The sequence below is a fragment of the Hypanus sabinus genome, chromosome 20, assembly GCF_030144855.1.
Source record: "Hypanus sabinus isolate sHypSab1 chromosome 20, sHypSab1.hap1, whole genome shotgun sequence".
Lineage (NCBI taxonomy): Eukaryota > Metazoa > Chordata > Chondrichthyes > Myliobatiformes > Dasyatidae > Hypanus > Hypanus sabinus.
In genome coordinates, this window is record NC_082725.1 from 34,231,190 (window position 1) to 34,253,441 (window position 22,252).

At 41.0% G+C, this 22,252-nt stretch overlaps 1 protein-coding gene across 3 annotated transcripts in view; it reads right to left on the bottom strand.

The window, feature by feature from the left end:
* fhod3b (formin homology 2 domain containing 3b) overlaps positions 1-22,252 on the bottom strand; it is a 519,315-nt gene that overhangs the window by 5,182 nt on the left and 491,881 nt on the right. For all 3 annotated transcript variants that reach the window (XM_059945317.1, XM_059945318.1, XM_059945319.1), the window contains 3 exons: positions 17,418-17,610; positions 6,971-7,145; positions 6,146-6,307 (listed from right to left, as the gene is read on the bottom strand). In XM_059945317.1, coding sequence (XP_059801300.1) covers positions 6,146-6,307; positions 6,971-7,145; positions 17,418-17,610 — 530 coding nt within the window. The remainder of the gene's footprint in view (positions 1-6,145; positions 6,308-6,970; positions 7,146-17,417; positions 17,611-22,252) is intronic.

Below are 22,252 nucleotides of genomic sequence, written 5' to 3' on the forward strand. Positions count from 1 at the left end.
AAAGTAGGACTGAAGGAAACCCATCTGGTAAATACTTCTTGCTTCAAGCTAACAAAACAATGGATGAAATGGAAACCAGTAGATCAACAACATTTAATATGTTTATGAAAATGATTGAGGCATTATTGAATAAAAACCTTTATTTATCTGTGTGTTTCCCATTAAAATCATAAAGCAAACCTTACTGGATGTGTATCTAGGGAATAAAGAGGGCAAAAATAGTTTATTTTACTAGAGAAACATCTGTCAAACAATTATTATCATATCATTAAAGCGGCTATAGAAGAGGACAAGGAAAAAAATCAACAAGAAAAATATTTTCAGTAAATTGAAAAAGGGACCATGTCTTGGTAGATAAGAATCAAAGAATTCGAGTTAAAACAGTAAATCAGAAATCTTCAGAGATAAGATTGATCAGATATAAACTGGACACATTCAAGGGAAGAGACAAAGAGAGACTCAAAATGAGAGTTTCCAAAATGAGTGAAGACGTGGACAAAAATGAAACAGGAAATGGTGGCTTCGATCCTAAACTGAGAACTAAATTTGGAAAAAAAAAGTGCAGAGCAGAACGGAGAAGGAAAATAGAGGAGAAAAGAAGCTCAATAGAAAAGAGAATACAAAAACAAATTAATCAAGCTTTCTGTGAGCATGAACAGGGATCAAAAAGGACATTTTTTGTGCAGACAGGTTATGATTGGGTATTGAAGGACATAAAATATTGCCAATCAAGGCACAATATAGTCTTGATGTCTGCAGAAAGAGTGGAAATAATGGAGTTGTGGACCATAAACTCAATTGGCCAGATGCCAAAGGACTGTGATATTAATCCTTCTTTTCAAGATGTGTGTTGGTAATAAACCAGATGTCTCCAGGGAAATCAGCTTGAGAAGGAAACAATTAGAGATGATTAACTGAAACAAAATTAATTGGCACTTTTCTATTAAACAGAAACAAATTTTAAGCAGCAAGTCTAAATTTATTAAAGCCAAGACAGGCTCGATTAGAGTGCTTTGTTGAAGTACTGAAATGGACAGATGGCAGTAAAGTAGTTGACATGATATTGATTTGCCTGTGGTACCTGATGAAAAATAAAATCATAGCATTGATCTTAAAACTTAAATGCAGAGGACGAATGCTTAGAATGCTGTTTTAACAACTGGTGGGAAGTAGACTTGACATCATCCTCTAGGGGGCAGTGGTGACCCTGCCTTTCTACTAAACCTGACTAGGTGTCATGGGGAGAACACTAAGTAGCAGGACTTCATAAAAAGATGGACATATGATTGAAAGTGACAGACAGCATACAGCAAAGTTGAGTAAAGTTGTACACTTTCAAAGCTCCCACTGATCCTGAGGCCGAGGTGAGAAGATTCTTCAGGAGGGTGAACCATAGAAAGCACCTGGCTCAGACAGGGTACCTATCTGAGTACTAAATACCTGCACTGATCAACCTGCTGGAGCATCCACTGATATCATTGACCTCTCCCCTTTGGCAGTCTGAGCTACCCACCTGCTTTGAGCAGGCTTCTATTATACAGGTGCCCAAGAAGAATGTGGTAACCTGGCTCAATAACTATTGTCCAGTAGCACTTGCATCAACAGTGATGACATGCTTTGAGGGGTTTGTGATGAAGCACATCAACTCCTGCTTGTGAAGCGACAATTATCCACTCCAGTTTACCAACTGTCACAATAAGTCAACAGCAGATGTCATTTCATTGGCTCTGTGCTCAATTCTAGAACATCTGGACAGCAAAGATGCGTACATCAGGTTGATGTTCATCGACTACAGCTTGGCATTAAATACTATCATTCCCTCAAAACTAACCAACAAGCTTTAAGACTGAGACCTCAATACCTCCTCATGCTACTGGAAAGTTAGTTCAGATTGGCAACAGCATCTACTTACCCAACTCCATCAGCACAAGTGTACCACAAGGTTGTGTATTTAGATCACTACTCTACCCACTTTATACTTTTAACTGTGAGGCTCAATACAGCTCCAATGCCATACTTAAGCTTGCTGGAAACACCATTGTCATTGGCCGAATCAAATGTGGTGACGTAATAGCACATAAGAGGGAGAATGAAAAACTGGCGAAGTGGTGCCATAACAGCAACCTCTCACTCAATGTCAACGAGACCAAAGACCTGATTATTGACTACAAGAAAAGGAAAGTGGAAGTAAATGAGCCAGCTCTCATCTGGGAATCACAGTTGGAGAAGGTCAGCAACTTTAAATTCCTTGGTGTTGTCATTTTAGAGGATCAGTCTTTTGTCCAGCACGAAGATTGCATGGCGGCACCTCTACTTTCTTAAAAGTTTGCAAATATTCAGCATGTCATTTAAGTCTTTAATTTCTATAGATAAATGGAGGAGAATATATTGATTGGTTGTATCACAGTCTGGTAGGGAAACACCAATGCACTTGAACAGAAAAGCCTACAGAAAGTAGTGGATATGCCCAGTCCATACTAGAAAACTCTTTTCACCATTGAGTACATCTACATGGAGCAGTATCACAGATAGCAGCATCTGTCATTAAGGCCCCCCACCACTCAGGCCATGTTCTATTCTCACTGTTGCCATCAGGAGGGTGGTCCAGGAACCTAAGGACCAACACCTCCAGGTTCAGGAACAGTTATTAACGCACAGCCATCAGGCTCTTGAACCAGAGGGGAATACCTTACTCAACGTCACTCACCCCATCATTGAACTATTCCCAAAACCTATGGATTCACTTTCAAGCACTCTGCAACTTGTTTTCTTGATATTTATTGTTATTATTTTGGGTCTTTTTTTCTTGTTTTGTATTTGCACAGTATGCTGTCATTTGCATAGTGGTTGTTGTCCACCCTACTGGGGGAGATCTTTCCTTGGTAAATGGTGACATATACTGTTTGTACTTTGAAAATAATCTTGCTCTGAAGTTTTGAACCTTGAAAATGGCCAATCAAAAATGAAGGAAGCTTATGTTAAACTCTTAGAAAGTGATGGTTTATTCAGGTGTCACACTTTGAGGCTGCCAAAACCTAAGAAAAAGTATGGGAAAAGTCAGCTGGAAAGGTGTCAGGGCTACAGGAGTGTTATTTATATGGATAGATTGGAAATATTGGGGAACTACCGAAAACATAGAAGTTTAAGGAGAGATTTAACAGCATTCAATGTAGGAATGGCCTTGATAGATTATATATGGGGAACTCATTCACAGAGACACAAGGTACAGTAGATAGAAAATAAATTAAGGTAATTGGCAACAAAACCAATGGTACGATGATGAGCACTTATGTTTTAAATGAGACTAGTTATCGTGATCTTCAAAGCAAACCTTGCATGCATAATGAAAGTAGTTCAACACTGCAAAGATATGAGATAAATATGGTTAAAGGGGAAACTGGGCAAAGGTGGTAGAAAGAGCAGGAGATCTGGACTAACTGTAAAGCTGTGAAAGAGCAAGATCAGACTCTGCACAGATAAAGAACATACGTCACACCATAAGATGCTGATTCATAAAGGCATGGTATTCTGTTCCATGTAAACGCTTTAGCCTGATTTTTTTTTTCATGATTAGTGTACAACTGGTTTGCCGCTTGTTGGAATTTAATCAAAAACTATCTTATGTAGCTTGCTGTAAGGTACCTTGCTCTTGTAGTGCAATAGCTTTTGCTGCTGGAGGCCCTTGCACACAGCATTCATTAGCATATTGTCAGCATTGTGCTTTCTGAGATGCACAGTTTCTAGACCTTTGTGTTTTATTGAGTTACTCATAATTGCAATAAAATGAGTCAGAACTCAACATCCTTGATGCTGAATAAAAACTTCAGTTTCCATCTTACACATTGTTCTGTGGGGAGGGACTTCTCACTCTTCCCAGCTCGTCCAGAGGCCTCCGACAAGATAGTTAAGTCAAGGGGCAAGGTAATCCAACTTTGGCCCTGGTTTTACTTCAACGATTGAGGGCACAACTAAGACGGCTCTGTTTCCTTTAAGTAGGGCTGCTGAACATAATTTAAAAACAATTTTTTCCCTTTTTTCTTTATTTCTTCTTCTCTTTCTTTTTCTTTCTTTCTATAGGGATATGTTGGGGGGAGGGGGAAAGGGTTGATAACTTTTTTTTTCTTCATCTGTAATCATCGAAAACTCAATAAAAAATAAAAAAAAACAATTCTTTATTCCAGTGTTTCCCCCAAGTATTTCTGACACTTGGAAAGATGCCGATCTGTCATAGGACCTTGGGGTGGCGGGGGGTTGGTAGTGGTGGTGAGAAGAAATAAGGGCAGTGCCTAAAAGGCATGGGCTGTGCCAGAACATTATAGCACAACGCAAGGTGAGAACAAAGCTTTGAATGGGACTCATCCTTAGATTTCCTGATAGGCCTCCTACAGTAATGACACATACATTGTCAGAGATGTGGATTATGAGGAAGGTTGTGAGAAGACAGGGCAGATCATAGAAAAGGCAGATGAAGTTTAATTTTGACAGGTGTGAGCTGTTGCATCTTGTGAGGTCAAATACAAGAGGGAAATATGTAGTAAGCCAAAAGAATTGGGAGGAACCAATATATGGAGGTATCTTGGGGTGCAAGTCCATAGTTCTGTGAAAGTGGAAGCACAAGTAGATAGGGTGGTATCCTTACCTACTTACAAGTAGATAAAGTGTACAATACATTTGCCTTTATCATTTTGGGCTTTCAGTACTAAAGTTGCAAAATCATTTGTAGCTGCAGAGAACTTCAGTTCGGCCAGATTTGAAAGATAGCAGGCAGTTCTGTTTGCAATGTTACAGGAACAATATGGACACTTTGGAGAGGATGCAAAAGACATTCTTCAGGATGTTGCATGGACTGCAGATAGTAGCTATAAACAGCAATTGAACAAACTTCAATTATTTTCTCTGAAGCATTGGAGGCTGAATGCGATCTGATGGAAGTATATAAAATTATGGAGGTACAGATATTTTAGATGGTCATTGTCATTTTTGCATAAGCAGAGGGCGCACTAGAGACCACAAGTTTAAGAGGAGAGGGGGGAAGTTTAAAGGAGATTTAAGCGACAGGTTTTTAATTACTTTTATGAATGTGCTGCAACTCTGAGGGGCCGAAGGGTACAAAGTCACCCCCTCCTTTTTGAGAATCGCACGATCACTATTAATTCGGGTCTGGGACCCAGGAAATGAGAGAGAATCCACAAGGTTTGGAATGTGTCCTGGCCTCAGCGAAACAAAACCCCTGATAACGGCTATTGTCTCTTGGAGACGGAATTGTGTATTGAGTACTGTACTATTCATTGAAACCCCTCAGGGGACAACCAGAGTGGTCTGGTTGAGGGATTACATCATCCCAACCTGATTGACATCTGAGACCCCGTGAGTAAGGATAAAAGAGGGTCTGGGGAACAACCCCTTTAGACGCACCAGGAGAAATGCTAGAAATCCCGTGACAGCGTTTAATAGCGACAGCCGGTGGGGGGCTCGTGTGTGTCCTTCCCTTGCCAGGGATTGGCAGGCTTGCCACGGAAGAACGGCTTAGCTAAAGGAGAGGCCACAAGTGAACGGCCACACCAATGAGACTCTGACGGATCGACATCATAAAAGGAAAGCCGGCAAGTTTCTCAAAATCTCTCTCTCTCTCCAACTATTGCAACCCAGCGGTCCCCCAAAGGCTGCAGCCTGCATGAACTGAGTGACTTTTATATTTCCATCGGATAATACATTATCCCCTAGACAACGTTAGAGCTTATTTCTTATTATTATTATACCCGCACTTTTAGATTTAGTATTGACAACATATATTATCTGTATATTTGCATTGATATTATTTTTGTGTATTTTTACTAATAAATACTGTTAAAAATAGTACCATCAGACTTCAACGGACCTCTCTATCTTTGCTGGTAAGTGACCCAGTTACGGGGTACGTAACATTACTCAAAGTGGTAGGTGCCTGAAATGTGCTGCTTTGAAATGATAGTGATGCTTCAGAGCCATTTAGACAGTCACACGAACAGTCTGAGAATGGAGAGATATAGAACACATGTACACAGACAGGTTTCATTTTACTTGGCTTCGCGGTTAGCACAGATATCGTAGGCTGAAGGGCCTGTTCATCTGCTGTCTGTTCAATATTATAGCAATGGTTACTCACAAGATTTCCTGTTTGCACGGGACCGCTTCCGTTCTCTAGGCACAGCTCGCTGGTTTGGCACTTGAGTCGCAGACTTTACAATCCGATCCATGATTTCATCAGCAGCATCATCTGTGGCATTTGGGGAGTCGTCATTTCCTGGAGTCCATGAGCCAACGTGACCTGGAAGAGAAAACAGAGTCAATAATGGATTTACATTTTGCACAATACCAGGGGCTTGATACTGGGTAGCGTCATCTCAGCTACTCATTAACAATTCTAACAGGTTGTGGGACAAAACATGGCTGGATTGTAGTTACAGGTTGCTGGGTAGGTGGAGTGACTCTTGATTAACCAGCTTGAAGCCTTCTGTCTTGAAATCGTCTCCAATTGAAGGGAGAATTCTGAAGCTTTTATATCAGCAGGTGGTCTCTCCACCTCCACCAAAAGGCTGAACGTTGAGAGCTTCTGGCTGAGAGAGACCCCAGTCTTATCCAGGCATTCTTCCTCTGTGCTGGGTAATCAAGGTTGTTGAATAACCTGTGTGAAAGATTTTCTGCAGGTGTACTATTTATTGAACTATGAAATGTGGAGGTTGAGGTACGAACACATTTGCGGTTAGATCAACTTAAACCTTGGATTAATGTGACATAAGCATTTTACACGTTTATATAAGAGGTTTCTTGGATTCTCCATCACTTAATCTTTTCCTTTTTCGTTTCTTAGGTAGTACTCAAACTTTTAATAAGATAAAGAACTCAGCAAGAAGAGTAGACATCAGTTAAGCAAGAAGTCAACAAGCCTATGTGTCTTCCTTAAGGGGTCAAGTTTAATGGGGACCCTTACCTCGGCTTGCTCTTGTTCGGGTTCGCATGCCCAGAACTCCAGCAGTAACTTCTCCACTTGGTACAGAGGTTTTAAGCACTGCTTTCATATTTTCATGTTCTGCTACCTCTTCTTCATACTCTAGTCCCTGTGGCTGGGTCTCAGTCGAGATGGTATTGCTGGAGAACTTTCCTGTCTACACAACAAATCAGGTAGATGTTGTCATTACTTCAACACAGAAAGGTTATGTTAGTGTGTTGCATAGTATGAGTCTGTCAAACCATTTGTGGAAGTAAACATGCAATGAAAACAGCATTATATGCAGTTCAACATAATTTAAAAACAATAATACAGTGGATTCCAGTTAATTGGACATACTGGACACTGTACATTTTGGCCCAATTATTGGCTGCCACAATTAGTTGCAAGTTGCATGGAAATAGTTAAAAAGAAATAAAAAGTGAGACAAACTACCACTTAACTGAGTAATAAATAATGTGTTTAAATGATTACAGTACAAATCAGAACACTACCAATACTATTAGTATGTGAGGATGACAGGAAATCTGTGTGGGAGAGTTTTTAAAAGTAGAAAAACTATTGCTTTGGGGCATTTCCACTCTCTCGATCTTGAGCATCCAGTGGGATGTGTAGATGTCAGAACTGGGGACTTCCTTGATGGCCATGACTTCATCTGTGTCTTCACTGTCCATGTTATGTTGCAGAACCATCTTATGGACTTAGATCTCACCTGCCCAGTCCACCAGAGCCGATTTCATATGCTAGGACAGGCATGCCCCATCTCACGAGGGTATGACACCCACTGGCCACCCTCACCTATCGAAACATTGTATTGAGGTGTAGCCACTGTTCCATGCAAACAGCTACTTGGCGCCTCGGGTGGAGACTGAAGGTAACATTCAAGATTAATGTCAACCCCTTCGAATTCTTCTTACTTCCGAATGTGTTGAAGTACTGAAATATTGTTTCACTTTCACTCCCAGCTGTTTCTGGCATTTCCAAGTAGGAATGTTTGGTACCACAGTGCGCAAATCAGTTCTGAATTTTCTGGTGCTTACTTCTCACCATGTAAGAGTGACAAAAATCACTGCTTCTTGAACACAAACACACGTAACTGTCCTCTCTAAGCACCGTGTCTAACAGCTACATGATGTGCATGTGACTGACACTAGGTTGAAAAAGTTCGGCAACAGTTTCCTGCCTCAATTAAGCTGCATATTATTCCAAATAAACAAAGCAAATCCCAACCATTTTGTTGATTTATTTTTGTTCTTTTAAAATTTGTCCCAAATAAGCAATGGTCCAGACTAACTGATTAATTGGAATCCACTGCATGTAGTCAACAATAACTTCTCCAAAAATTTCAAATTGCCTTTTAGGTTTTGTATAAAATAGATTGCCCTGAGAATTATTAATAGAGTATTTAAAGGCAACTTGACAGGAAGTTTGGTATGCAAGCTAGTTGCTTAATCTAACATTGGCATAGAACTTGTATCACAAAGTGAACTTTACACGTGCTATCTAATAGATTTTAGTCAGGAAACATGCTGATGATGACATTAAGTTACTTCTGGGCCTTCTGTGCACAAAGGGCAATTAAGTAAAGAGGAACCAGCTCACATCCAATAGACATATGCTTGGATGCCTTTTACATGAGTTGTGATTAGCAATTATGCCCAACCCAATCTTCAAAAAGAGACTCTACAAAAAACTGAGTACCCTGTCCCACCACTACACCAATCATCAATGAGGCCTACAGCCAGAGGTAATTTGTCATATTCAGTGGGATCTCCATGGCTCCAACCTTCACAAATTCTTTAAGCCGATTTCACTTAACCTTCCCTGCCTCCTGGCACACATGAAGCCAATTTTTTGGTGCCAACTCTGTCTTTACTACTCGCTTGCCATACTATCAAATTGTATTTCAAAGCCTCCAAGTAAATTTACTACATATAAACAAATAAATACAAGAAGATCTGCAAATACTGGAATCTTGATAGAACTTCATCTGCAGTCCTGACAAAGGGTTTTCGCCCAAAATACTGACTGTTTACTCTTTTCCAGAGATGCTGCCTGGCCTGCTGAGCTCCTCCAGTATTTTGTGTGTGTTACTTCACATAAACAAAGACCGACAAACAACAAACGTGCAAAAGAGGGCAAACTGTGGAAATAAAAGTAATACTGAGAAAAAGGGTTGTAAAGAAACCTTGGAAGTGTGTCTGTAGGCCATATAATCAGTTCAGAGTATTGGTGAATAAAGTTATCCACACCAGTTCAGGGGCCGGATGGCCATAGGGTAGTAACTGTTCCTGAACCTGGTGATGTGCGACCTAAGGCTTCTCTATCTCCTGCTCAATGGTAGCAGTGAGAAGAGGGCATGACCTGGATAGCTGGGGTTTTAATGATGGCTCCTACTTTCTTGTGCTAGTGTCCCGTGTAAATGTACTCAATGATGGATGGACTTTGTCTGTGATGGACTGGGCTACATCCATTACTTTGTGTAGCCTTTTTCATTCCTGGTCATTGGTGATCCCACTGCTCATGGGACATTAACCGTCTAAACTTTAACACTCCTCTCTCCTATTCCAACCTCACTCCTTCCCAAAGCTCAGCTCTCCACTCCCTTTGCACTAATCCTAACCTCACCATCAAACCCTCAGATAAGGGAAGTGCTGTAGTAGTCTGGCAAACTGACTTCTAACTTGCTGGGGTCCAGTGCCAACTCTCAGACACCTCCTCTTACTTATGCCTCAAACAGGACACCACTAAGAAACACCAGGCTCCCACACCATCACCAACCTTATTGACTCTGGGGATCTCCCATCCACTGTCACCAACCTCATAGTTCCCGCACCCCACACCTCCCTTTTCTACTTCTTACCCAAAATCCATAAACCTGCTTGTCCAGGTAGACCCGTTGTCTCAGCTTGTTCCTGCTCCACTGAACTCATATGTGCATACACGACTCTGTTTTATCCCCCCGGTTCAGTCCCTTCCACCTACATCCGTGACACTTCACACACTTCTGATATTTTCAAGGATTTCAGGTTCCCCAGCCCCATCATCTTATTTTTACTATGTATGTCCAGTCCCTATGCACCACCATCCCCCACCAGAAAGGCCTCAAAGCTCTCCATTTCCATCTGGACACCAGACCCAGCCAGTTCCCCTCCACCACCACTCTCATCCCCCTAGCGGAACTTGTGCTCACTCTAAATAATTTCTCATTTGGGTCCTCCCATTTCCTTCAAAAAGGGTAGCCATGGGCAGTGGTACGAGTCCCAGCTATGCCTGCCAGTTTGTTGACTAAATGGAACAGCCTATGTTATAAGCCTATACTGGTGAGCGTCCCGCACTTCTCCTAAGCTACAATGACGAGTGCATTGGTGCACCCGAGCTGAACTCATTGATTTCATCCACTTTGCCTCCGATTTCCACCCAGCCCTTAAATTCACCTGGTCTATTTCCGACACTCCCCTTCCTTTTCTCAATCTCACTGTTTCTATTCCCATTGACAGCTCATCCACCGATGTCTATTATAAACCAACAGACTCTCACAGCTACCTGGACAATACCTTGTCCCACCCTGCTACTTGTAAAAATGCCTTCCCCTACTCTCAATTCCTCCATCTCTGCCGCATCTGCTCACTCTAGAACAAAGGAGATGTCCTCCTTTGTCAAAGAAAGGGGCTTCCCTTTATCCACCATCAATGCTGCCCTCAACCACATCTCTTCCATTTCATGCACATCCACTCTTACCCCATCCTCCCACCATGCTACCAGGGATAGGGTTCCTCTTTTCTTCACCTACCACCCCAACAGCCTCTGCATCCAGCACATAATTCTCCAGAACTTCTGCCATCGCCAAATGGATCCCACCACCAAACACTTTCTACTGGCATCGCTCCCTCTGTGACTCCCTTATCCATTTGCCCCTCCCCACTGACCTCCCTCCTTACACTTACCCTTGCAAGCTGAACAAGTGCTTCACCCATCCCTACAGCTCCTCCCTCACTACCATTCAGGGCCCCAAACAGTCCTTTCAGGTGAGGCGACACTTCATCCATGAGTCTGTTGGGGTCATATACTGTGTTCAGTGTTCCCAGTGTGGCCTCTTGTAGATAGGTGAGACCTGACGTCGAATGGGAGACTGTTTCGCTGTTCATCTATGCTCTGCCTGCCAGAGTAAGTAGGATCTCCCAGTGGCCACCCATTTTAATTCCACTTCCTGTTCCCATTCTGCTATGTCCATCCATGGCCTCCCCCCACTGCCAGAATAAGGCCACACTTAGGCTGGAGGAACAACACCTTATATTCCATTTGGGTAGCCTCCAACCTGATGGCATGAACATTGATTACTCAAACTTCTAGTAATGCCTCCCACCTTCTCCCCCCTATCCCACTTCAGCATTTCTCATCCCCTCGTCCCTCTCTTATGTTATCTTCTTGCCCACCATCACCTGCCTCTGATGCTCCTGCCCCCCCACCCTTTCTTCTTTGGCCTTCTATCTCTTTCACCAATCAACCTCCTAGCTCTTTGCTTCATCCCTCCCCCTCCAAGTTTCACTTCTCACCTGGTATTTCACTTCTCCCTCCACCCACCTTTTTTTCTCTAGTCCTGCTGAAGGGTTTCAGCCTGAAACATTAATTGTACTTTTTTTTCCATAGATGCTGCCAGGGCTGCTGAGTTGCTCCAGCATTTTGTGTGTGTTGCTCAGATTTCCAGCATCTGCAGAAATTCTCGTTTGTCGTTGGAGATTCCATACCAGGGTGTGATACAACTAGTTAGATTTTGTGCAATATTTTAGAAATGATCTGTGTATTTTGTGTTCTACCCAGGGCTGCCATCTCAGCACCTTAACAATTCTGCGTTCAGTGTATTAGGCTGACAAATCATTGTATTTAACTGTTTATTTATAGCCACATGCATGAACATTGTAGAGGGCCATTTCTATTTGATTTTTCTCCCTCTTCCTGACTATAGAAATGTGCCTTTAAATGTACTTCTGTAACTATTACTTGAAGATTCAGGCAAGTCTTCTATTTTAAATGGACTGATAACTCTTTAAAATATTTAAAGCACAGAACCCAAACTTGATGTTCCACTAGGTTGTACAATAGCAGAGGAAAGCATCACAAAGGGTGAATGTTGGCGGCAAGGGACACCCCAGTAAGCAGCTGATTATGGGAAAATCACGTCCACTGTCACCAAAATTATGAAACTTCATTTAAATATTATACACTTGACAAGCAAACTTATTTTCAACTCAAGGCAAACTCCAAGGCATGGCAAAATAATTTAGTAGGACTAGGAACTTATTCCCCAGCGAAAAATAAATGAACTTCCTTTTGCAGGGTAACTCTTTATACTTCCAATATACTGTACATGGCATGATCATTGCATAGTATTAGAATATCCATCTATAGGCTGGGGTCATCAGTAATGCTTCAACAAACATTATCAGGCAAAACATTAAAGTAATATCCAGTAATTTCTTATTGTTCACAGATTCACTGGTAAAAGGCAGGATATTTTTTCCAATTTTAAAAGTTGTAAACTAAATGAAAGCTTCATTTATTGGTTGAAAAAAATAAAACATTTAGATTTAAGGCATCACCATCATAACCATCAGAATTCCAAGCAACCAAAATGCAATCTATTAACAATAATATATTCTGAGGAAATGGCAGTCTGCTTATGAATAAAACTGCCGTGAATTTCTATCATCCTCTGATTTTACATCAGATTTCTGAAATATACATTATTTTTCCTCTGTCTGTTCAGTATTATGATCTGCCTTGCTGCATTAACAACCAGCGTAGTGAGCACAAGTTTACGAGGCATGTATGGCATTCAGAGAGAATTAGCTGGAGATTTTTATGGATAAACAAAGCTGATTAAAGGGCCAATTTCAAATGAACAATCTGCAACTAAACAAAAATTAGAAGCAATATTAATCATGTAACCACAATGAAAATATATTCCAAATACAGATGTCGGTATGCACATTATCTGATCAAATAATGACAAGTAAAGTTTGATGTCTGCAGTCAGTATTAAAAGAATTTGAGGGAACTCTGTGACATCTGCATCTGGAAAGAATCAAAAACCGTCACAATCCTTAACTAACAAATTAGAGTAGCACAAATTCTCCAGATATTAGTACGCATGAAATTATACTGTCAAAACACTCAGAAACAAGGCCAGCAAGTTAATGTTGTTTGAAAGGGTGCAATTAAACATGAGGGTCTGGCTATCATTTGCTCACACTGGCCATTACAATGTTAGTAGCACAGTAAGCATCAAAATGAATTTAGTGACAACGATTCCATAAGATAAAGGTCTCCACAACCCGAGACACCAGCCATACCTCACCATCATCATCTTCATCAGTCTGAAAGGAAATGGAAGGAGAAGAAAATGAAGGAGGAGATGCATGAGGTACAGAAAGGTAAATAGAGAATTAGAAGAGTAACACAAGGCATTTGAAAATTGAAGAAAATAAATTAATAACAATGCACAAAGTCTGCTGTAAAGCTGTACAGACTGCTATAATATTCATTATAGAGACATAATGAATAGTGGTAGGTGATACTAATTGGTACTGACCAGGTAGTATGACTAATCTTATCCTGCGCAAGTCAATTGGGTCTTTGATTTATTAACATTGACCATTTCACTAATTTTAATACATCTAAAATGGAATTCAATAATTCAAGTCAATCAGATGGTTCTTCTGCTTGCCATCTGTGAGTAACGTTATTTAATGTCGATCCCAAATGTATCTTACATGATGCTGGAGCTGCACTCATGTGAGCAGGCGGTCAGTATTTCATCACACCCCTGCCTAGTGCTGTACAGGTAAAGGAAATTTTTAAAACCACACATGCTGGATAGTACAGTATGTTCTGGTAACTGTTGCATGCATGATCTTGTAACATTCTCTGGCTCTGGCTATATCCAGGCAGTTTGCTTTATTGACTAAAAAACAACAAACTGAATAGAATACTGAACATAGAGTAGCAGACAGCTGCCTTAAAATTAATGTTGAAAAGGGGAGTGTGTGATCAAACTGGAATGATGGTTTCAGCAGTAGGTTAAATTAAGATTGTTAATTCAAAGTTCTTGGGGTGAAAGCAATACATGTGGCCTTCTTAGCAAAGAACTTCAACAAGGAATAAAAAATATAAATGTTTTGCATTACCAGTCCCCCGAGAAATTCGTCAAGGGAGTTGACAGGCTTAAATCTTTGCACTCCTGTAAATTAAGCAACTACCAATCCCCGAACTTTGGAATTTTTCTAAGATCCTGATTAATAATCTTTTAATTACATGTAATGCAAGTTGGACTGATGCATGTGTGATGGGACTAACTCTATCACTACAATCAACAATATGTTAGCTCTGCAGCAAATGTGCCTCTCACAACCTCATAACGTCGAAAAGTACTTTGCAATTAATGAAATACTTTTAAATGTGATCACCTCCTCAGTTAAGGCAAGTTTCAATTCAATTCAAGTTTAATTGTCGTTCAACCATACATGAATACAGCCAAACGAGACAGCGTTACTCCAGGGTCAAGGTGCAAAACACAGTGCCAACAGTCACACATAGCACAAAGCACACATAGTAGGTATATGATAGAAAGATACAGCCACTCAATAAAAGAGTCCAAACAAGCCATCCAACACCACTGAAATCTGCAGATTACAAGAGTTTGTCTTCTGCTGAGCGAACGGTTGCAGGCACAGGAACAACTCCAGCGGGAATGCTGTGCTACATCACGCAGTGGAGCACATTGGTTCTGACGCCTCTCCCCCGACTGTTGTAAAAAGGTGACACCGTGGCTTAAAGCCTAGTCCTCTCACATACAAGACAGCAAGCACATATAGGAAATCAGTGATACAATCACACAAAATATACATGTATATAATCCAGACCCGGAGTCCGTTGTTCTTCCGAGCGAACACTGGGGGTGTGGGGCAGCAACAATTCCTGCACGGATGCTTCGCCATGCCATCCCTGGTGGAGCGCACAAGCTTCGATGTTTCTCTCCTGGCAGCTGTAAACAGGCGACACTGCAGATTGCGGCCCTGTCTAACTGAATACTGCAGAGATCTGTGGGTGACCACAACAGAGCCATGCTTCCCCCAGTGGAACACACTAGCTCTGACGCCTGTCTCCCCACAGCTGTGAACAGGCGATACCGTCGCTTGAGACCTAGTCCTCGATACGTCCGAGGCCACACAGCTCCTCCACCATCCGCCCCTGCTCTCAGCCAGTAAGTCAGTCAATCAAACTAGTTTATGAACATTGTAGCCATTTTGAGAATATTCTTAATTAAAGCTTATTTATAAATAAATCCACCTACAAATTAGATTAGATTCCAACGTCGGACCCAAATAGTCATGGAGGTGGTCACAACACCCTCAAAATACATTACATACAGCTGTGCTCATTGTTCGCTGGCTGTTTTTGGTAAGCTGGTGGGAATTTATAATGGTATCGAGGCAACAGCCTCATCCTAGAGCTGGAAAGATATATGCATTGTTCTGCAGACGAACAATGTGCCCAACTTGACAGTTCCCATTAATATGCATTAAATCCTAAAGAGATTGCTCAAAGGATTAGTGGCATAAGTGTTTGGTAGCCAGTTACCCATGAAGAGCTAATGGCTTGATAGATTATTTGCTACGGTTCAACTATCGCATTTTTCCCCACATGTAGCATTATACATCCTTGCAATGAAAGACAACAGCTAATTATCCAAAATAATTAAAAATTGCAGTCTGAACAGTACACCTCCAGAGAAACTGAAATACCACTTCTGTGACTCAGTTAATCCTAGATGTCTATTGCTAGAAGAATGGCAGGTAGTTTAATTCTACAGTAGTGATTCATTGCTTAAGGGAACATCTGGGTTTCAGGACTCAGTGCACACTGAGTGACAAGTTGGGCAAAGCACCTTCATCTCAAGTATCAACAATCCTTGAGCTCTGCAACAATTTTAGGTTCAATTCTATTAAATGTTGACTTCAAACCTTTAAGTGAAAATTTAATATTCTACCAAACGGATTTGGATAATACAACACCACTGGCTGTTCCCAACAGGATTAACTGTTCTTTTTGAGTGATTTATGTACTTACTATCTCTCACATTGTACCTAGGAGAATGGATACTATTGGAGCGCTCAGTGACAGTAAGCAAAACAAATTAGATTTGGAATCTTTTCAAAGGCCAATGCTGAGCCAAAATAGGTCATCTTAACACTTCATCAATCATTGGCGCAACTGTGATTAAAATGCTCTGCATGGTTAAAAATATAGTCAAGCCAGAGTCTTAGAAAAGTACAGCTCCGAAGTAGGCCCTCCAGCCTATGTAGTTGATGCCAAACTATTTAAACTGCCTACTCCCATCAACCTGCACCAGGATCATTGCCCTCCATGTGCCTACCATTCATGTACCTATCCAAACTTCTCTTAAATGTTGAAACCGAGCTCACATACACCACTTGCATGGGCAGTTCATTCCACACTGTTATGACTGTCTGAGCGAAGAAGTTTCCCCTCATGTTTCCCTTAAACTTTTCACTTTTCACCCTTGACCCATGACCTCTATTTGTACTCCTAACCCAACCTCAGTGGAAAAAGCCTGATTGCATTTACCCTATCTTACACCTCATAATTTTGTATACCTCTGTCAAATTTTCCCTCAGTCTTCTAAATACAATATTCTAGCTACTAAAATAATCCAGAAGAGAGCAACTTAAAGGATGTTGGGATTTGACTGTGAAAAGCAAGACTAGAAATTGAATACATTTACTTCGGTGCCACCACACATTTACAGGCATGGGTCAAAATGAACTCCATAGCTAGTCCATCCTTATATTTATGTAGCAAATATAAAAAGCCTCTCCCTACAACAAATATTCTAAAATATACTGTACATATTAACATTTATCTATTTCAATTTCAGGTTGGTACCCAATGTCCCCACTTAACATTCTAACTGTGCTTCCATCCTGGACGTCATCCAGAATTGCTTTTTCCTAATGTTCCTCTCATGATCTCCTTAAACTTCCCCTGGCCTGCTGATTTCCTCCAGCATTTTGCGTGTGTTGATTGGATTTTCCTCATCCAGATTGAAAGTGGGTCTGCATCAGGCCGTCCATGTGACATCTCACTCACCATGAGATATGCTGAGGGACAAGGAGATGATGACGGAAAATGTTCCTCTATGAGATTGTCCTTGAACACATCCTGAGAGTGGCAGAACATCCTCACAAAAGTATTTTTTTTTTAATTTTCATGTGAAGAAGCAGAACAACCCATTCGTGGACATCAGCAGATGCACAAAACCTAGTGTTGAGAACCTAAAGCTCTGGCAAAGAGAATACTCATCCATCCTATCTACAGGCAACAAAACAAAAATAATGATTTTACTTACATCTGTAATCATTTTGCCTCTGGTCTTGTTTCTTTCTCTATGATTGGCTCGTTTCTGTTTTTGCTGCAATACTCGCTCCCTGGTGGTTCGATATTCAAGAGCAAATTCACTGATAGTCTTACAGAACTTGTGAATGTTCACATCTCGGATTGCATGTGGGGGATGTCCCATGAACAGCAGAAATGCATGGAATCTAGAAGACAAAGACAAAGGTCAAAACCTGTATGATATAACCTGTTCATTCCTTCCACTTGGCGCTTGTGAATACGTGACCACTGGAACAAATTGTGCATGCGTGACGATTTTGTGCACACTTTACATGATGAGTAGTGATAGTGTTGCAAACATTGAATGGGATGTTGTTTATAGCAGCATTCCTTACAGATTCATTTCTGCAAACAGCTTCCCCAACACATATAAAGTTGTAGACATGAGTTACACTCAGATGATCTGGGAAGATGAGATGATTTCAATTCTGTCAGGGATCTGGCAGAATAGGTTTCAGATATAACACAGCTATTTGTGCTTATCTAACAGATGGACAGATTTTAGCTCTGATTGTTTGGCCCACTGATCCTGAGCTCATTTAGAAATACATGCATGGACTACTGTATGAAGTTCTGATCCAGAACTTGATACAGTGGCTACAGTGGCCCATGAATGCATTTAATTGGCATTTATACTGCTCTTACCTTTTTGAAAAATAAAGCAAAAATCACAACTGTGGGGACTTTTGTTGAAATGAACAACAGATGAAACAGGTACAGACCCAATTGCTTTCACAAAGTCACTATAGTACTCATTCAAAGAACAAATGGAAACTTCAAACACATACAACAAAACTTAGGGGATGATTTTGGAAAAATAAATGCTCAACTGCACCTACGATGAATGTTTTGGTCCAAGTTTGCACAGTGCTTTTTTGGCACACATCAGGAGATTCTACAACTTCTGCATCCTGCTGGATTATTCAAGATAAAACTACTAGATGATTCCACCATTCCAACTGTTACTGGGGAAACCATTTACAGGCACCTGGGGAAATTTTAGACATTGAAAATAATCATAATATCCCCTAAAGACAGGCCATAGGAAAGCACAACTGCAAAAGAGTAAAACTTAATTTTCTAGAGTGCAGAATAGCACAGCTTTCTCTGTGAAGTGGTGAATCTCAGAGAAGATCCACTGATTTTTTTATTCAATGAAAAAGTCATGCACCTTTATAGATCTTTCAGTTCCTCAGAATATCTTCAAATGTCTTATACTAATACTGCTGCTAATATTGTAGTGCAGGAAACACGACAGCTAATTTATGCAGCAAGTTTCCATAAACATAATGACCAAATTATAACAATGACAACTTTATTTATTTAATTTATTTATTTTATTTAGAAATACAGCACAGTAACCAGCCCTTCTGGCCAAAGAAGCCCACACCACCTAATCCCTTCTGGCCAAAGAAGCCTGCACCACCTAATCCCTTCTGGCCAAAGAAGCCTGCACCACCTAATTACACCTATCCAACCAATTAACCCATACGTCTGGAGCAAACCCACAGGGAAAATGAGCAAACTCTTTGCAGAGAGCAGCAGAATTGAACCCGGGTCATTGGCGCTGTAATACTTCTATATTAAATGCTACATCTCCACGGCACTGTACATCTGTCGAAACTTGCAAGAATCTTCAGTAACACACCAAATCTCCTCAGACTCATTATAATGTATAGCTGCTGGTGTACCTTCTTCATGATCACATCAATGTGTTAGGGCTAGGACTGGTATGCCCTCTCCTTATTTCCCCTTTCAATAGTCTAAAATCAACCATCACTTTGAACATCTTCTCTTCTCAATGTGATGGTTTACACTCAGTGTGGTGGGTTCAGATTCAACTTCAATGGAATTGAGGAGAAATTGAATTGAGAAATTTTTGTTAGGTACATGGATGGGAGGAGAAAGGATGGCTACAGTCCAGGTGCAGTTCAATGGGACTAGGCAAATTAATAATTCTGTATTGGCCAAAGGACCTGATTCGGTACTGGAGTGTTCTGTGACTCCCGATGCCTAACTGTGACAGTGTGACCAGGTGATTTGATATAATTCTTTCAATCTCTTCAAAACATTCTGTTGTGAGGTGTAGACTAGTGAAGACTATTAAACTACTTAATTTCACAGGAAAATGAAAGTTAGATTCAGATAACAAATATTTTATCTTTCTATGTTTAGACAAAATAGAGTATCTTAATCCTCCAAAGGTTTAATGGATTTTTTAAAAATGTGAGGTGCGAACATACTTCAAAATTTCCAAAGCTGCCAACTTGTTTGTACCTCTCTGCTTAAGTTCATGATTGCACTCAAAACTTTCTCAAAAAGCCTGACTCTGCTTCCCCCCCCCCCCCCCCCCGTCTGACTCTCTTTTTCTCTTAGATAGGATTCAAAGTACTTTCCAACACATTGGACAGAAAATGTTTGCCAACCATCTGGACAACTAATGGATTCTTTCATTTAATTTGGTGAAAAAACACTTTTACTACTTCACACATTTTTGCTCTCTTGGAGCCATGGTGTAATGCAGCATAGAAATAGGCCCTTTGAACCAATTGGTCCATGCCAGCACAGATGCCCATTGAAGTTAATGCCATTTTTCCATGCTTGGCCCATAACCTTCTAAACATTCCCTATCCATGAGTTTTAAAAGTTATTATACCTACCTCAACAACTTCCTCTAGCAGTTTGTGCCATACCTCTATTACCCTCTGTATATAAAAAAATTTACACTTCAGATTCCTATTAAATTCTTTTGCTTAAACCTTTTACTTCTTGAATCTGAACCACAGAAAACAGACAAGTGCATTCATCCTAACTATGACCCTCATGATTTTATACAGCTTAATAAGATCACCTCAGTCTCCTACATGCAAAAGAAAAGAAGTCCTTGCCTGGCAAACCCCGTCCCTTGAGACCTGGGACTGAGTTTGCCAGGCACACATCCTTGTAAATCTTTTCTGCTCTCTTTCTAGTTTAGTAACATCATTCCTAAAGCATGGTGACCACAACTGAACATAATGCTTCATGTGCAGCCTTACCAGCATCTTCTGCAAACACAGCATAAGCTCCCAACTTCTAGGGCTGCTCTGATTTGAGCAGGTAAACTTTAGCATTATGCTGGCCCACTCAATCTTTGGGTAGAGAGGACAGAGCAATTTTGAGTCCAGATGAAATTTCTTTCAACCTAATGGAGTGGCGGAGAAGGAGAACTCTGATTTTAAACCTCCGCTGCCGTGCGGCCATACCCATCCATGGGAAAGCCATCCGGAGTCAGGATCCCCAAGGCGGTTTGATGTTGGTTACAATTTCCCTCTGGCAACCTCTGCGACGACACTGTATCGACACTTGCCCTCCCTTTGGACTACATCAGTGACGTGGAGATGGGGAACCCATTGCATGGGCAGCAGCCGGTTCTTCAAATCTTCCCGCCCAGGCTTGCACCCTGGAGAGGACACAGTCCACCAGAGGCACAAACCCACGATCCCCCGGGATCGATGGTTGCCTACCACTACCGATGGAGTGGCCGGTGCACTGTGCCAACTTAGAAATGTGATACATTTACAAACAGGATGCCATTCAGCCTATTTTACGTGTGCCAGACAAAAAGCTACTTAATCCTATTTTCCAGTACTAGGTTTGTCTCCCTGTGCGTCACTTCTTTTCAAGAATACATTCAAGCAACTTAGATGCGATAAGGGATTCTGATTTTACCATCTTTCAGGCAGCGAGCTCCTGACCTCTAATCAGAAGACCATGAGATACAGGAGCAGTACTAGGTCACATGGCCCACTGAGTCTGCTCCACCATTCCCTCATGGCGGATTTATTATCTCTCTCAATCCTGTTGTTGGCTATTCTCCCTGTAACCTTTGATGTCCCCACTAATCAAGAACTTCTCAACCTCCACTTTAAACATGCCCAGTGTCTTGGCTTCCACAACCATCAGTGGCAATGAATTCCACAGATTCACCCCTCCGGCTAAAGGAAGTTCACCTCATCCCTGTTCTAAATGGCCATCCCTCTATTTTGAGGCTGTGCCCTCTGGTCTTAGAATCCCCCACTATAGGAAACAACCTCCCCAAATCCACTCCATTTAGGCTTTTCAAAATTCGAATAGGTTTCAATGAGATCCCTCCCTCATTATTCTAAACTCCAGCAAGTACAGGCCCAGAACCATAAAATGTTTTTCACGCATCAGTCTTCCCATTTCTGGAATCATTCTCATGAACTTCCTCTGGACCCTCCCCATGTCAGCATATCTTTTCTTAGACAAGGGACTCAAATCTACTCACAATATTCCAAGGTGATTTTATTTCTTTAATTTCTCTATAGTCTTTCCATCAATTATTATAAACCCCCTCGTATTTTGATTTGTCTGCTCAGGCAAATGGATCCTTCCTCTTTACTCTATCTATACCCTTCATAATTTCATATACTTCACTTAGGTTCTGAAAATAATAGCCCTATGTTATCAAATCCTAACTCATGACTACAATTTTCCATTGGTGGCAACAGCCTTGTAAATCTCCTGCACACCGTCACCAGTGTGACCACACTTTTCCTGAAATACACCTGGAAAGAAATGCACACAAGCTGTGGCACAACCAATGTATGAAATATTTGTCATAGGATTTAATTTGCATTATTTAAAAACAGCTTGTGTGACAAGCTAATGAGAGTTTAACTGTTCAATTACTGACCCATGTAAAGCAACAGTATTTTGGCAGAAAAGCTGGTGAACCCACTGCAATGTCATTACAGCCTTAAAAATGCCGATTTAGATAAATTAAAA